At 37.9% G+C, this 16,577-nt stretch overlaps 3 protein-coding genes and 1 non-coding gene across 4 annotated transcripts; 2 read left to right on the forward strand and 2 right to left on the reverse strand.

Annotated features, from left to right (window-relative positions):
• Positions 1-140: 140 nt before the first annotated feature.
• On the reverse strand, positions 141-212 carry trnap-agg (transfer RNA proline (anticodon AGG)). Its single transcript has one exon. It is a non-coding gene; the product is annotated as a tRNA-Pro (tRNA).
• Positions 213-1,130: 918 nt separating this feature from the next.
• On the forward strand, positions 1,131-4,021 carry wnt11f2 (wnt 11, family member 2). The gene is made up of 5 exons (XM_056746517.1): positions 1,131-1,268; positions 1,808-2,043; positions 2,196-2,473; positions 2,571-2,863; positions 3,183-4,021. The coding sequence occupies exons 1-5, from the start codon at positions 1,189-1,191 to the stop codon at positions 3,355-3,357; spliced, it is 1,062 nt and encodes a 353-aa protein (XP_056602495.1). The 5' UTR covers positions 1,131-1,188; the 3' UTR covers positions 3,358-4,021.
• A 3,180-nt stretch (positions 4,022-7,201) lies between these two features.
• On the forward strand, positions 7,202-11,995 carry igbp1 (immunoglobulin (CD79A) binding protein 1). The gene is made up of 6 exons (XM_056746024.1): positions 7,202-7,502; positions 9,303-9,614; positions 9,747-9,942; positions 10,022-10,098; positions 10,235-10,344; positions 10,678-11,995. Exons 1-6 carry the CDS (start codon positions 7,288-7,290, stop codon positions 10,824-10,826), a joined length of 1,059 nt encoding a protein of 352 aa, XP_056602002.1. The 5' UTR covers positions 7,202-7,287; the 3' UTR covers positions 10,827-11,995.
• Positions 11,996-13,247: 1,252 nt separating this feature from the next.
• zgc:158432 (uncharacterized protein LOC555281 homolog) lies at positions 13,248-16,185 on the reverse strand. The gene is made up of 10 exons (XM_056744830.1): positions 16,116-16,185; positions 15,852-15,954; positions 15,209-15,373; positions 14,966-15,038; positions 14,672-14,748; positions 14,492-14,545; positions 13,999-14,055; positions 13,805-13,849; positions 13,560-13,704; positions 13,248-13,340 (listed from the first exon to the last, which is right to left on the reverse strand). The coding sequence occupies exons 1-10, from the start codon at positions 16,183-16,185 to the stop codon at positions 13,248-13,250; spliced, it is 882 nt and encodes a 293-aa protein (XP_056600808.1).
• Positions 16,186-16,577: the final 392 nt, after the last annotated feature.

Below are 16,577 nucleotides of genomic sequence, written 5' to 3' on the forward strand. Positions count from 1 at the left end.
ACTGGGGAATTCATCGGAATTGAATAAGCAACCGATGATTACGATTAAAAACAGATTTGTTGTAGCATAACAGCACAGTTGACATCTGAGAATTGTATCAATTGTTGGAATTTCGATTAAAAAAATGGACCTGAAAAGCAGGGCTCGTCCGGGATTTGAACCCGGGACCTCTCGCACCCTAAGCGAGAATCATACCCCTAGACCAACGAGCCGCGACGATTGTCTAAACGCTCAATCAAGACTCGATAAACTTTGACTGAAGGAACGCTATTTCTTGGAGTAATTATACAATGGAAACAACTGCTTTTGATGTTTGAATAAATGTAAACATTACATAGATGGATTTTATTTTGTGTTATTCCGAATCCTGGGCTAATTTAACCTTGTGCCTTATAAATCAGATTCTTTAAAACACACGTTATGTGTAGAACTGGGAAACGTAAAACCCCTTTTATTAGACTAGAATAGTGACTAATTGACATATGTTCTCGGCTGCGTTTGCCGATGACCTACTGCTGTTTTAAGATGTTTGCTCTTTAAGGCTTGAGAAACGAGAAATCCGGTTCATCTGTGGGGAAAATCAACCCGATTTTAATGTAAATGAACGGGTTGTTGATCCCGTTTGGACGGAAATCCTCAAAAGGCTAAAGCCCTGTTGTTTCCTTTGGGAAGGCGCACACCCAGAAAAGCATAATAGAAAAACTTATAATTTAGATAACTTAAAGTGGCTAAAGGTTTTTCCCACTTACCTTTACAGACCATTCACGAGGAACAACAAACTCTGTAGCGATAGTTATTTAAAACCAATGTTGCGCTCGTGACTGATAAAGGCTCGTGGCTGCTTGATTTGCGTAGTAAACTTTGATTATATGAAAATCGCCTGTCACCATTTAGTTTAGGCTATTTGTGTTAGACTAGCTGACATGAAGAAATAGTTTGTTTATTTGTTTGCTGAAATTACTGTGTTGCCTATGTAAAACTTGTAAAGTGGCCGAAAAGCCTTTCGCTGTGGGTGACCTCTCGGCGCACTACATGTCACCGCCCACACGTGAGGGGCGGGTCGAGCCCTATGGCCACACTATGAAAGAGAGAGAGCTTCATTCTGACTCAATCAAACATCAGTGTTCAGCGTGTCTCAGACACTGTGTAAATAAGGACTTCATCGGGATTTCAAACAACAGAAGAGCGATGACAGAATACAGTCATTTTCTTCTGTTTACCGTAATGTCTTTGAATGTGATATATTCGTGCACAGGAATTTCATGGCTGTAAGTATATTTTTCATTTTTAACAGTTGTGTGTCATAATATTGGAGCAAGGGACCCATAAACATGGTTTTGTTTTTGTTAAATTTAGTATTCTTTAGTTATGAAAGTAAATATGTTTTTGCCAATTGTATTAACAGTTCTACTCTATACCGTGGTAAGACTGGCTGTTATGGTGAGACTAGTTCACTTGTGGTTTAACTACTACGGTTAATTAAAACACCATGGTTTAATCATGGCTCACCTTCATAAGGGAATGGCTTAAGGGGTTACATTTGACATCGGAAACTGATGAGAAAGATACAATTTAGTTAATTGATTTGCTTATAGTCAAAATGTCTCATGTAACGTTACAGCTGCTTTTTTTAACAAAGAAAGTTCAAGAGTTGAGTTAGACAAGATTGATTTAAACACGAACAATGTCATTAGGCCTACCTGCCTCACGTTTTTTTTAGGTTTACATGTTAAAAGCCAAAAATTAAATCTTATATTTACCTACATACATTATTTAAAACGTACATCTGAATGGCTGGTTGTTGCAGCGGTTTAACGGTGAACGGGAGCTCTGTCGGGTGGAATCAGACGCATCACTGTAAACTCCTGGACGGGCTCGTGCCAGATCAGATGCAGCTCTGCAAACGCAACCTCGAGCTCATGCACAGCATCGTGCACGCGGCGAAACTGACCAAGAGCGCGTGTAAGAGCACCTTCAGCGACATGCGTTGGAACTGCTCTTCCATCTTGAACGCGCCTCATTTCACTCCGGATCTTGCCAAAGGTAATTCAGATCTTTTGGACATGCATACGTTTTCCATATACCTGACAGTTGTTAATTGAATGCTAGAAGTTCTTTAAGTGGAGCAGGTTGCAGACAATTAGAAACTGCAAGTTATGCTGAGCTGTCGTTTTAACAGTGTTGTGTCTACACAGGGACCCGTGAGGCCGCGTATGTATTCTCTCTGGCCGCAGCTGTGGTCAGTCATTCCATTGCACGCTCATGTGCATCCGGAGAACTTCCCAGTTGTTCCTGCGCACATGCACCTTCAGAGCAGGCGGCCCCGGACTTCCGTTGGGGTGGCTGTGGGGATAACGTTCGCTATGGTCTACAGATGGGCTCTGCTTTCTCAGACGCGCCCATGAAGAACCGCCGCTCTGGACCACAGGCCTTTAGACTCATGCAGCTTCACAACAATGCAGTGGGAAGACAGGTAACTTGTAACCAAACTTTACACAACCCCACTATTTCTGTCTTTCAGTTCTGTCTATGTGAAGTTTTGTGATTTTTAACAAAATATTTTTCTGTAGGCGCTTATGGATTCTTTAGAGATGAAGTGCAAATGCCACGGTGTTTCTGGGTCTTGCTCTGTGAAGACCTGCTGGAAGGGTCTTCAGGACATCAACTCCATCTCCGCTGACCTCAAATCCAAATATCTGTCGGCCATCAAGGTTATCCCACGTCAGATAGGCACCCGCCGCCAACTGGTTCCACGGGAGATGGAAGTGAGGCCGGTCGGAGAGAATGAACTTGTCTACCTCGTCAGCTCATCTGATTACTGCTCCCAAAACGCCAAGCAGGGATCATTTGGAACCATAGACAGGTGAGATATACATCATCAAGCAGGAATATTTGGATTCCCATGCTTTGATTGTATGAGAAAGCTCATACTCTATGAGGGTTTATCTCTAATCTGACAGATGGGACAAACAAACAACGAAAATAAATAAGAGGCAAATGAATAGAATCGGTCAAACATTATCACAGACAGACAGACACAAATACTGATTTTCAGACAAGCATTCACAGATGCCTCACAAATTCTGCTGATCAGTTTCTTTTCTCAGAGATAATACTGCATTGTTAGTTGTTAATATCTTATGCTTAATTACTCAGATCCCTTCTATTGTTTCTTTCTGCAGGCAGTGTAATAAGACCGGGATCGGCAGCGATAGCTGTGGGCTCATGTGTTGTGGGCGGGGATACAATGCCTACACAGAGGTGGTGGTGGAACGTTGTCAGTGTAAATATCACTGGTGCTGCTACGTCTCCTGCAAGACCTGCCATCGCACAGTCGAGAGACACGTCTGCAAGTGATGCACCGTGCCCACAATCACGAGAGAAACACTGTGGACTGTTCTCTCGAGTGTTGTATGATCTTTTAAGAGCCATGAGTGAGTGGATAATCCTCTCTTAAGTGCTGTATGGATGCTGCATTAGTGAAGAAAGAGGAGCTGGAGTGAAGGAATAAGGAATGGTGAAGAGATTTCCATTGTACGATACATCTGAAAGAGTTAATGAATGGCTATAAAACAAAGAACCCTGCGGTGAGGCCCCGAAGGCACCCTGCATAAAACCAGAGTGAGAACGAGAAGTAGTGGCCGCTCACTACAAAAACTCATCGGCTCTGGCACAGAGAAAGAAACCGGGGGAAGGGTTGAACTGTTAGTGACTTCCTGGTAAAGTCAGCGACTTTACCGCGATAATACTCCATACATTTCTGAACTGTTAAATGCTTTGGTCAGAATGCCGTATAATTTCTGTCTGTATAAGAAATCTAAATCAAGAAGTTTGGTTTACTACTGCACTCGAAGGGTTCATGACACTATATTTTTAGAAAAAGAAATATATCCTCTAACTTGATCCGTTGCTTTTCTGTTCCATATTCACAATTATGTTACAAAGATTTCTTTGTACCTGTAGATTTGCTGTAAAAAAAGACATTCGTATTTATTTTATTAAAAAATTATATTTAATGAGAGACACTGCTTTTGTTCTTCCAACTCATCGAGTGTTTAATATCAATATCTGCCTGCAGTCAAAAGTGGTTGATCACTCAATCTGTTAAACGTCCAAATCACCGTTTTATAGCGGTTCTGTGTGTGTAAATGTGAGCATGTTTTCTCTGATCTTTTATCAACATTCTTTTACATCAAAGACATTTTCAGGATATTAGTTCTATAGAGAGATTAAAAACGAAGATAGTACCATTCAACTTCAGCTACAGAAGAAAGAGACTAAGAGGTAACCTGTTCTGCAGTTCCTTTTGTCCTTTGATTCGCCTGATTTTATCTCGGCATTGTAAAATAAAGACAAAGACACGCAGACTTCTGGGCACTTACAGCGCAGAGTCTCTGGGGGGTTAGCTTAACGGCCTACAGTTAAAGTCTTTGTTTTTATCAAATAAACTTGCAGGTGGCTAATATATTGACAGGAATATTGATGGATGTTTCTGAAATATCAGTAGGCAATTTTCTATTAGAATATTCATCATATTGGAGATTTTAATCACAAGGATCTCACTCTGTAGAATGCGCGTGAGACAGTTTTCGATATTCAATAACCGTGGGATAAATTCAGCTTCTTAATCATCCTGAAATCAATCGCTGAAATCAAACACTACTAGGGGATGACAGCAAAGGACCAGTCAGCATTGTTATATTTGGATCAATATAATACAAAATCTTGGTATAACACACCTTCAAATGTTGCGACTGACCAATGAGAATCAAGCATTCCAACGAGTCGTGTAATAAGGATGAGATTATATTCTCTTTGTTGACTGTGTTACTGGTGTGAATCTCTGTGGAATGCAGCCTTCCATTTCACCAACTCCAGAGTATTGTTTACTAAAAGTATAACACCACACACTCACACAATGAGTATTTACACACACAGTCTGAGGAAGAGTTTATTAGTGCTTAGCTGTTTGCCGAGTGACTGTTTGTGGAAACAGATGCAGAACAATGCCATCAATCTCTGCTGAAAGACTCTTTAAAATCCTTCCCCACACATCTTCTTTATATGTCACAGTTCATTTATTATTTAAGAATATTCTTATTATATTTTTAAATGACCCTTTTAAAAAAATCATTTGGCATCAAATCATGATTGAGGTTTTTTCTGGATTTTGTTGACCTTGTCGGGACCATTGGAGGGGACATTCTGTTCCCACGAAGATAGCAAACCCTAGTCCACATTTCTTGATTGATTTTCCTTTCTGACCTGTAGACATTTCCAAGTCAGTTCTGCTAAACAGCAGTTTTTGGACTATGCATTTGAGGGTGGGTGGCACCTGTCAGTTCTGCCCCCCATATTGTTGGTGCAGCTATGACAAAGCAAAGGGCACAAAAGTTGCATACTTGGACACACACACACATGCACACATACTGAGAATAGATCTCAAAGTGACTCCAAATATGTGAAGAATCAACAGCCTGTGGCAATTACAGAACTTACAAAAGCCTTTAAAGTGGTGCAACATTGTAAGAAAGCGGAGTAGAAATGTTAATATGTGTGTGTTTTGTTTAATTAATCTGATGGTCTTTTGAGTTTATTTGAAAGGTCTTTCAATTTATGTTCACCTGGTTGACAGTTGATACATGTTGCATGTTTTGAGGGTGAAGATCAGGGTTAAAGGGTTAAGACTGGGTTAGATTTAGTCCTCCACTGTGAGCGGAATTTTCTTTTCCTGGCAAGAAAGACAAAATAACCTCATTGCGTTCAATAAAAATATGTGAAATGGTTAATACGAGAGAGAGAAAAAAACACCTGCAAAATGCTCTTTATCTGAAAACAGAAACTCAGAAAGACAATATGAGTGGTTAAGCATTAGATTTAGAAAAGGTTGGATCAGGATCAACAGATTGAATAAACAAACAGCCCGAGCCTATGGAGATATCTTGTCCATCACTGTAAAAATTCTAATGTGACAACTCATCATCCCAGAGGTTCTCTAATACAACACCATTGGAATCTGAGTGGAGTTTCTGCGGACCTGTGGGAAGATATCTTTGTCCTAACAAAAGCTCAGTGTTTTAAGATAAAGCAGCCCTACACTGTGTTACTTTATGAAGTTTATTTTCAAAATTATTTTACTGCAGATAAAATTCCCAGTAATGTGATTGGGGTAAGTTTCTTTCATACACAAACAATCCGCCAATATACGGTAGGCTAACTAAGACCACACTGACAAATGGCTTAATGCTAATGGTGTCACAGACTTGTATTTATAAACTAAATGAAAACCCATTTAACAAGAAAACTGTGTGTATGTGAGTGAAAAAATCCCCAATCTTTTCTTGCATAGATATTTTGAACAACATAATGACATTGACAGAAAAAGACCAGGCATTAGAATGTCTGTGCAAACTCTCAATCATGGCTTTCAGTGACCATTGTACTGTTAAACATTTGCCGGATGAATCAATAGACATGACCTCACACATGTTTTTGACAGATTTCAACAGTTTCATAATCTTAGATCAATACTGTAGGTCAATATGTGTGCTCAGTTAAAATCGGTGTACACCAATCTATACGTGTGTGACTATTGTTAAATTAAAAGGTCTATTTTTAGAGAAGCATTTAGGCTGGTAGTCGTATAGGTAAAATCTTAACAAAAAAAATTTTTTCAGATGGCACATCAAAGCAAATTTGAAGTTTGTTCGCATGATCACAGGGTATAAAAAGAGTGTGAGACCCTTAAAGATTTAAACCTGAAGGAAGGACATTCCTGAACATTTTCTTAAATGATGCTTGTTTTTTTCATTCGGATTCTGTAAAAGTGGCAGTGACCCGTGTCTTCCAAACATGAATATAATGGTATAATGCTTCACTTATGTACTCATTTCAGGTGCTCTGCCCATCAGAGTGAATAGGACATAAGATGCCAGTGTTTCTCAATCAGGGGGCCTTAACGATCCTTACCAAAGTTAAACACGCTTTTAATAGGCTACAGCAAAAAAAGTGGTAACAATGTTTTTTGTCAGATGGATTACCCTTTATATAACCACAGTTTTACTAAATGCCATAGTTTAACTGTGGTTACTGTGGTAAAAACAAGTTAAGAAGATGCAAAGCTCTAGAATATTTGATGTTTAGAAATTGTAAATGAAGCACAGATCTCTGCTGCCATCTGCCGCACACCGCCGGAACTGCACACCGACATCCAGCCGGATACAAGGCACAGGAAGAGCTAGAGCAAGAGACGGAAGCCGTCCCGGATCATAACAAACGCTTTGAGAAATGGCGGCTGCCGAAGACACTATCCCTATACAAAACCCCAGTGGCTCAGATGCTCCGAAGCTGTCCGATTTGCTGGACCGGGGCTGGAAGTTTTATGAAGAAGTGGACACTACGAATGAGCCGAGCAGCTCAAACGCGGTGCAGGTAAAAGTGAAGCGGGGCATCATGCAGCTGGAGGAGGCGACGAGGATGGTCAATCAGCTGGACATTTTCAGGTTAGAAAAACAAATAAAACCAAGACGCCTCAAGTGTAAACATATGATTATAAAACATGAATCGTGTGTTTAATTTTACAGTGTGTTGAGTCAGTTCCTCTGGCACTACATTAGGATCTGCCGTTCATACGCACTTCAGCATCCACGTTTAAATCAAATCAAAAGTAGCTCAACGCTCACCGTGTGTGTTTTTGCCTAACGTTATACGTTGGGAATAAAAGTTTACTAAAAACGTGACATATCTGTATGGCTTCATGGTGGTTTTATAATGACAGTGGGTGTCTCTGTCTCTCTGTCTGTAACAAGATAAAACATTACACCATTAAACTAAACGTTTTGATAATAAAGTGGAATGTATGATGTATTTTTATTTGCCATATGTTTGACTTTGGTTTTGTTTGGGGATATATACCCCTAAATATATTTATAAAATGCATGTTTCACCTTAAGTGAAGATAATAAAGCTGCCATTTGATTTTGTACTTTATAAGTGCCATATTATGTAATGATGATTATTTGGGGAATAATGTTAAGTATTAAAGGGATAGTTCACCCAAAAATAACAGATCCCCTAACAAATTTCATCCCTTATTTAACCCTCTAGTATTTATTTTCCCTACTAAATGGGGGACTATATATATATATATATATATATATATATATATATATATATATATGGGTCAATGACGTGACATGTATTTTTTGTGTCCAAATTCATTATTTTCCTAAAAAGAATTTGAATAAATACATGTCATATATCAAATGGATCTACAATATGTCCTTTATAAGAAACCCTTTTCATTTTATTGAAATTCAATAGATTTTTTGAGTTTTGGTGTTTGAAAGACCAAAAATGTCAGGTGGTGCGACCGTCCGAACATACAAACAGAGAACAAAACTGAGAAATAAATGTTAATTTTCTCAATAAAATTCTTAATAAAATATTTTGGCATGATTTTATGTTAAATTTCTTATATATGAGGGGAAAAATACTCAGTGCTAAATACATTAAATGTATATTATTTTAAATTAATATATGGTCGCACCACCTGACATTTTCTGGGTGGTAAAATCAGAAATCTTGTTTAATAATGAATTAATGCTCCCTAAAATGCTGTAAAACCAATATAAATCAACACAATACATTTTTTTGGACATAAAAATACATTTTCAAACTGTTTTGCTTAAAATATTTTTTTTTTCTTGAAAATCTTATTTGTCATTGACCCATATATATATATATATATATATATCCTTCTTTGTGTTTACATAACAACAACATTTATAATGGTTTGGAACAATCTGAGGGTGAGTTAATGATGACAGAATTTTCATTTTTGGGGGAACTTTCCTTTTATGTCTGTAGACCACTTCATAAAATGTAAACAACGCTGGTCCAAAAGAAGAATTTCGATATGTAAGATGACAAAAATAAATCTGGAAGTGCTTCTGGACTAGTGTTTACATCTTGCGAAGAGGTCTGTACTTTTGCCAAATGCAAAAGTATGTTTTTTCCAAATTAAAATAGCAAAGAACTTGTTCCTGACAAAACTTATCTAGCATAATGCTGCAATTCACACCCCTGGTACAACATACTTGAACACCTCTGGATTGTTAACGTGGATGTTTCCATATCTCATGTTAAAATAGCTTGTTAATAAAATTTGTGTCATCCAGAGACCATTACAACTTAAGACACCGTAGCAAGATTTTTCAGCAAGACACTTTTTACTTGTTCTTTATTTGTCCTTCACGATCATTATGAAACAACAGTCAATGTCTGTCATTGCTTCCCTTTAGTCGTAATGAGGCTCTGGAGGAAATCAGCACCACTGATCTGAAGTACCTGGTGTTGCCGGCACTGCTGGGAGCTCTTACGATGAAACAGGTGAACACCAGCAAGCGTCTTGAGCATGTGCAGACAGCCCGCGTCTACTTCATGGACTTCCTCCAGCGGTGCAAGGACTACGACATGTGCAGTTTTCAGCTGCCCAAAATCAGTGAGAGCAAAGCAGATACTCCCACTGAGGTCGAGACGAATCATGTACCCTTGCCAATGTCACACCCAGACCTTATCACCATGGCAACACAAAGACAGGCCAAAATCGAAAGGTGGGTTGGATTGCTGTGCATTATTGAGTATTGGGTAAATGTATTACTTATCATGTAAGTGCCGATAAAATCTAGTTAATAAGTCTTGCATATCATATGTGAATGTATTTATTCTAAGTGATTCGTTTCCAGGTTTAACCAACGTAAGGCGACAGAAGCCAAGCTTGGCGAGATCAGAGGACTGGTTGAATCCGGATCGGCCGATGAAGAGGTGGTGAGAGATTTTTACCTACTGCACGTGCGCAGGTGGGTAACTCTAGCGCTTGAGGAGATCGAGTCCATTGACCAGGAAATAGAGATACTGAAAAGGATGGAGCATTTCAAGCAGGTACTCGATTGACATTTGCCCTTACCATGTGTGAATATTATTAAGAGACAAGGCTTGTAATAATCTGTTATTTCTATAGAGCGCAATCCAGCCATCCCTACCCAAAAGAGCACCCATGAAGCCTTTTATCCTGACTAAGGATGCTGTGCAGGCTAAGTATGTAAATGTTGTAAATGATTTATGTTACCTTGAAAAAGTCAACTTCTTAACGGAGACCTTGAATGTGATCTTTACATCCGAAACCTAACTGCAGCACTGTAATTTTGTATGTGTGATGTTTTCTGTATCGCAGAGTGTTTGGTGCTGGGTATCCCAGCCTTGCCACCATGTCAGTGGATGAATGGTATGACCAGCATCGGCAGAAGGGATGTTTACCTGATCAGGGCATACCACGCAGCACAGGTACCTACCTACACTTATTTTATCTGATTTTTTAAAAAATAAATCGCTGATGGTTGTTCTACACCAGGGCTATTCAAATCTTACCCTGGAGGGCCGGAGCACTGCAGAGTTTTGCTCCAGCCCTGATCAAACACACCTGAGCAAGCTAATCAAGCTGTTCAGTATCGCTAGAAAATCACAGGTGTGCAAGTTTGATCAGGGTTGGATCTAAACTCTGCAGTGCTCCGGCCCTCCAGGGTAAGATTTGAATAGCCCTGTTCTACACATTAGCGCTTATTTATTATGTTTTAATTAAAAAGCAGAATGACAGTGTGAGAATGATATCATTCACAGTGGATGGTGATGCAGAGGAGGATGAGAGAGCGGAGAGAGAGAGAAAGGAGGAGAATGATGACGAAGAGGCCCTGCAGAAGGCACGAGACTGGGATGATTGGAAGGACACGCACAGGAGAGGATATGGCAACCGCAAGAACATGGGCTGATCTGACACATACACGGACACATGCACACATCGCATCAGATCTCCCAAATAAATCTCCCCAAAATGAAGCCAATATATGATATGGACACAACAGAGAGTGGTCATTCGGATAGGTTTTGATTCTAAACCGTTTTTTTTTTACTTGATGTTCTTTTAAATGTCCCTTGCTTTGATTCTTAAACCTTGGTGAGCTGTGATGAAACAAGAATCTCCTACAGAATCTTCAGAGAAGAAACATGTCAAATGTTGATGTTTTCGACACTCGTTGCATCTCTTTAAAAGTTTGCCTTCACGTGGATGTTGTTTTAACAGCAACCGTTTCTTCTGTAAATAGATCCCAGTACTTATAGATTATCTACAGAAGTTTTCATTATACTGTCAGTACTGTTAGTGTATAAATCAGCCCACTCAGCAGAACCTTATTTGCTATTTGATTTGAAGTTACTTTGTTTAACTATTGGAAGATACTGCAAAGCCTCAGTGTCTGTTTCAGCCGAGACACTTCCAGGAAAGATGAGGAAGAGCAACTAGAAACAGCGCCGGATCCTAAATCTGCATAACAAGCTTCAGAATGCCTGAAGAAACTGTGTGGAAAAAATAGTCTAGACTGCTTTTTATTCTTGAAGTTATTTATTATATTACCTGGCAGTTATAAATATTTTTGGGGGGAGGGAATCTCTGTATTAAGATCTCAAGTAAACCAGAGATCATCATTTAACAGCTTTGTTGATTCTGTGTCTGGGAAAGTCTGAGACCAATACCCTTATGATAATATCAAAAGCAAGTATACTAAATTTAAGTATAGTTAATCGTATTAAAAGCATACTTAAAGTCCAGTATATACAATTTTGTGGCATCAAGTGACTCACTCCACCCCTCCCTTTCAAAGTACTACGGTGGCTGACACATCATCAAGGTTTTGTTTCTTTGCCAAAGGAGTTAACATATTTACAAAACACGCTCTGTAGAGCAGTTTATCCGTATGGGGCTTGCTGTGGAAGAAAAGGGTGAATACCATGCAAGGTGACCCACAGTTTATGTAATAAAAACATAAGGCTTCATTATGTAAGGTCTTTTTACACCTCTGAACACATTGTTTTTGTATATTATTGCATTTCTGTCAAAAGATCCTCCAGAAAATAAACATTGTACCTAATAAGTTTAAATGAATACCCCTTGAATAGTTCAATACTTTTATGAAAGTACACTTACTCTTAGTACACTATTGTTTTTATACATTTACTATTTATATAATATATTCTTACTATATAAACCTGATATATCAGTTCATAAAATAGTAAATTTAGGCTACAACTAAAAGCATTTAATAGGCTACTCAATGAAAAAATAAGCACAACTAAAAGTCACTTGGAATACTTAATTTTACCTTTTCTATAAATTTGAATATTAATATAAATTTTCTATAAATAGAACACATATTTTTTTACATATACGACCGCAGAGAAAATTAAAGAGACCTGTCCCAATTTCCATTTCAAATCAACATTAAGATGTATTGTGGTCATTCCAGCCCAGTCTTATCTCAACAAAATCAAACCTCAGCAAAGTCATCCAACAGCAATGAGGAAATCTGACAGCATGACGAGACACATGATAAAAATCTAGGTTATCATATTCTTCGCCCTTTTTGAGCTCTGAATAAATACAGTCGTTTTTTAAACTGTTTATTCAGTTTTCATTTCTGCAAATAGAAAAAAATATTTTTATTTTGGAAATTTGGTAAAAATTTTGTTAGTAGTTGAAACAAAATGATGAAACAGAAATTAGAATTTTAAATTTTAAAATAATTAAAACGGTCTCTGAATGTTTTTTTTATTTTTTTCTGCGGCTGTATTTATGAGAAGTGCCTTATAAGTAGATCAAATTCATACTTTGTTTAAGAGTTGAAAATAATCTAGCACACTTGAATAAACCTCATTTTGTAAGGGTAGTGTTATATATATTTTTTATTAAGACGTTTAATGGCAAAATCAGCATACCAACCAGGGCAGGATAAGAAGTTGCGTGGAAAATTTGCTTTGCTTCGATGACAGCACAGCTGATTTACATTTACATTTTACATTTACGCATTTGGCTTTCATCCAAAGCGACTTGCATTCCATTATCCTATACATTTATACTTAGGTATCTGCAATCCCCTGGGATAGAACCCACTACAGGAAAGCAGCTGATGCAGAGCTGTATTTCTGTTTAAGATTTATAATAAGGTAATCAAAATAAAATAATAACTATAACTGCTGCAAGTGAAATCAAAGAGGAAATTGCACACAAACATGTTTCCAGACACATTGAAAGACATGTATGTAATAATTCTTTCATTTTAACTTTTCAGTTTGAAAAATCCTAAATTCCTTACATTTCATCAAAAAAAGCACAAAATATGATACAGCTATAGTCAGTTCTAGTATTGTAGGTTGACATGAGGTCGTGGAAATCCACCTTGAGTGTTTCCACGATCAGAAGCGTAGAATTGAGCAGGAGAATATGCCGAGTTCTGACAAAGAGACGGAAGGATAATCTGTTACTGGAGCACATGGTTGATACTGTTTGCAGAAATTACCTTCTCCAAAGAACTTTGATCATCAACATTAAGATCATGAACCTTATCAGAACACTGTATACTGTACTGTAATATCCTGAGTGCACCAAAGATAAACAAGTCAAGAAGATAAAAACTCACGGATACATTCTGAAATTGATGTTTGGTACATACCACGTCTTCATAATGATGTGAAGGTGCATGTTGTCTATAATCATTGCGGTGTTCAAGTGAAGCACCGCGGTTGTCATAGGGGTTTCGGCTGGGTGAATCTCTAGCATACGGGTTATTCATAGTCTGACCGTAACCTGCTGAACTGCTACAATCACACAAAAACACAAAATAAACATGTGAAACTAGGAAAAAACTTCATTGTTGTTAACAATTTGTGTAACAATGAATTATTGATCCTTAACTACCTGTAGGGTCGAGCAGGACCTTCCACAGGAGGATCACGTGTGCCACTGCATGATCAAAATAAATGTCAGTTTTTCACAAAGAAGGTATCTTGAGCAGTTAAACGTCACTGTCACATTCTTCATATAAAATAGATTGCCAAAATTGTCAACGTGGCACTGTACACACACCTCTTCACAGTGTACAGCTGACATACCTGTATGACTCAAGGGGTTTTCCACCATCTGGATATGGGTGCATACTATTAGATGAATTAGCATGATATCGATAGGCTACTTGAGTCATAAAATACATGATAGTATCGATAACATAAACCGTGTTGTAAGCAATTGAATCTTTTCCAAAATGATACAGCTGAACGCATTACATAAGAATATGTTCCTGTATCTGTGTTGCTTGGCAATCGCTCTGTTGTTTCTGTTTCAGAGGAACATTGTTGGAGCAATATTTTATTATTAATATCAGTACATTTTATCTGCTGTGTTAAATTTATTTTAATCGTTCGTTCCTTTTATTTGCTTGTTATCGATATGAAATAACAATTTTATAGAAGCAATAAGCCTCGGTTTAAAGTGATTTTATTACAGCTAAGAGGTTCTACTTAACATCGTGCATAACAACGCCCCTAAGCTTAGTTTAGTTATAAAATCACTGTAAACCACAGTTTACTGGGGATTATTACTAACTACCTGTAGGGCCGAGAAGGACCTCCCATTGTTTGATCACGTGTCCCACCGGACATACTGTGGAGACAATAAGAACAACATGAATTAAGTACCTTATATATTTATCAACTTGAAATAATTAAAACATAGTCACATACGATATGAAAATGCAAATATTTACAGTATTTCTTTCTAAAAACTCACCCATTGGCACTGTTGGGAATGGTTATCATGGGAATGTGGTTTTGTGGCATAGGTCTTGTGTTAGGGGCCGGTCGACCCTATGAAACCCAGGTGAAGGTTAAAAAATGTATTACCTCATTATAATAAGTTATGTTTTCGGCTAATTTTTTATTGTCGTGAATTTGTGCAGTATACTGCTGTAATTGATTATATTATAAGTTATGTCCAGATCAGTGTTTGTGCTTATAAGCATTGTCATATTGATTTCAATAATCAACTATTTTTACCCACAAATCCACACATACATTGACTTACATTCAGATCAGAGGCAAATGTCATTCCGGGGAATAGAGCCTGTTCTTTGGGAGAAGCTGTGTTGACTGTGTTTCTGAGCGCAAAGACAAAAATAATTACACAAGTTTTTTTTATGGGCTGTATATTTTTAATGATCGTTTCAAGCTGTTTTAATGTCCCTCATAAAGTCAAACTGTGCTCTCTACATTAAAAACAGCATTGAAAAACAATACACTATTGCTAATTTTCTTTCCTTATTCTTACCTTTTGTGGCTCTTGCTTGATGAAAGCATTATCACATAAACAATCACCCCCACAAGTATAGCAAGTGCGAGACCGGGCAAAGATGCCACCAAGGAAAAGGTCAGTATTGACCATCTCTGAGAACAGCTTTCGTCAATGTAAAACTCACCTTTTCGGTTATTGCACCTACACAGAAAACAGAAGAAGACTTATAAAAAAACACAAGTCAGTGTGGAGCAACAATTCTCAAACCCACAGTGCTTAAGCTGATTTTGACCATGATTTTACAACATTGTGCAATATTTATAGGTTTATATGGATATCTGACATTCATATCAGAACAAGTATGCTACATGCTGGGATTGTATTTGATATTTTATCTCAATGATCAACTCCCTTTGAAAGAGCTGTGGAGCTAGAGAAGACTAAAGAACTGTCCATCCATCCATTTTCTACCGCTTATCCGAACTACCTCGGGTCACGGGGAGCCTGCGCCTATCTCAGGAGTCATCGGGCATCAAGGCAGGATACACCCTGGATGGAGTGCCAACCCATCGCAGGGCACACACACTCACTCATTCACTCACAACCTCACACCCTACGGACAATTTTTCCAGAGATACTAAAGAACTGTATCACATTTAATTTAAATGTTTCTATTTACCGACAATATGGTTGTCCATTAAAACAGGTACAGACACTAACTTCTTTGTCACAGGACCCAGAGCTAGCACATTGGCCAAAGTCAACTACATTAGAACAGAGAGCTGAAAACACAAACAAAAAGAGATCAACATATTGATAAACACATACAATTAATTGATATTCAAAGATTTTTTCATAAAACAGATATAACATAATGTTTTGACATTTTGATTTCTCACAAAGCAATTGTAGAGATGCATACAAACAAAACACACAAACTTACGGTCTATTGTCTGTCCCGTCACATTATGAGTAACAAACACGACGAAACACACATATATTAAGAACTTCATGTTTTTAGCTCCTAGACTGACTTTTACACACACAGATACCTGAATATCACAGGAAGCACTTGCAAGTCAGTACTTTGCACTAGGCTAGTGTATTTATGACATGGTGTACACGCCCAACCAAGTGGAAAGCTGAGAAAGAGCATACGTAGTCCCGGTTACATCTAGCATAAGTTAAAAAGCAGATGCAAGTGATATTAAAAATGTCAATTTGTTTTAATTAAGGTGCATGTTTCTAAACAGTGTGACTGGTCACCAATTATTTTTTGCAACATAAATAATAGAAGTCGTGTCATGTAATGTCAATTAATGTTAAGAAAGCTGGATGTGTTGTAATGATAATCTGGTTAGGAAAAAGCTTTATTGATTAATGTTTGTCTTCGGGACTTTTGAAC

Source organism: Triplophysa dalaica, chromosome 4 (genome assembly GCF_015846415.1).
Source record: "Triplophysa dalaica isolate WHDGS20190420 chromosome 4, ASM1584641v1, whole genome shotgun sequence".
In the NCBI taxonomy this organism is placed as follows: domain Eukaryota; kingdom Metazoa; phylum Chordata; class Actinopteri; order Cypriniformes; family Nemacheilidae; genus Triplophysa; species Triplophysa dalaica.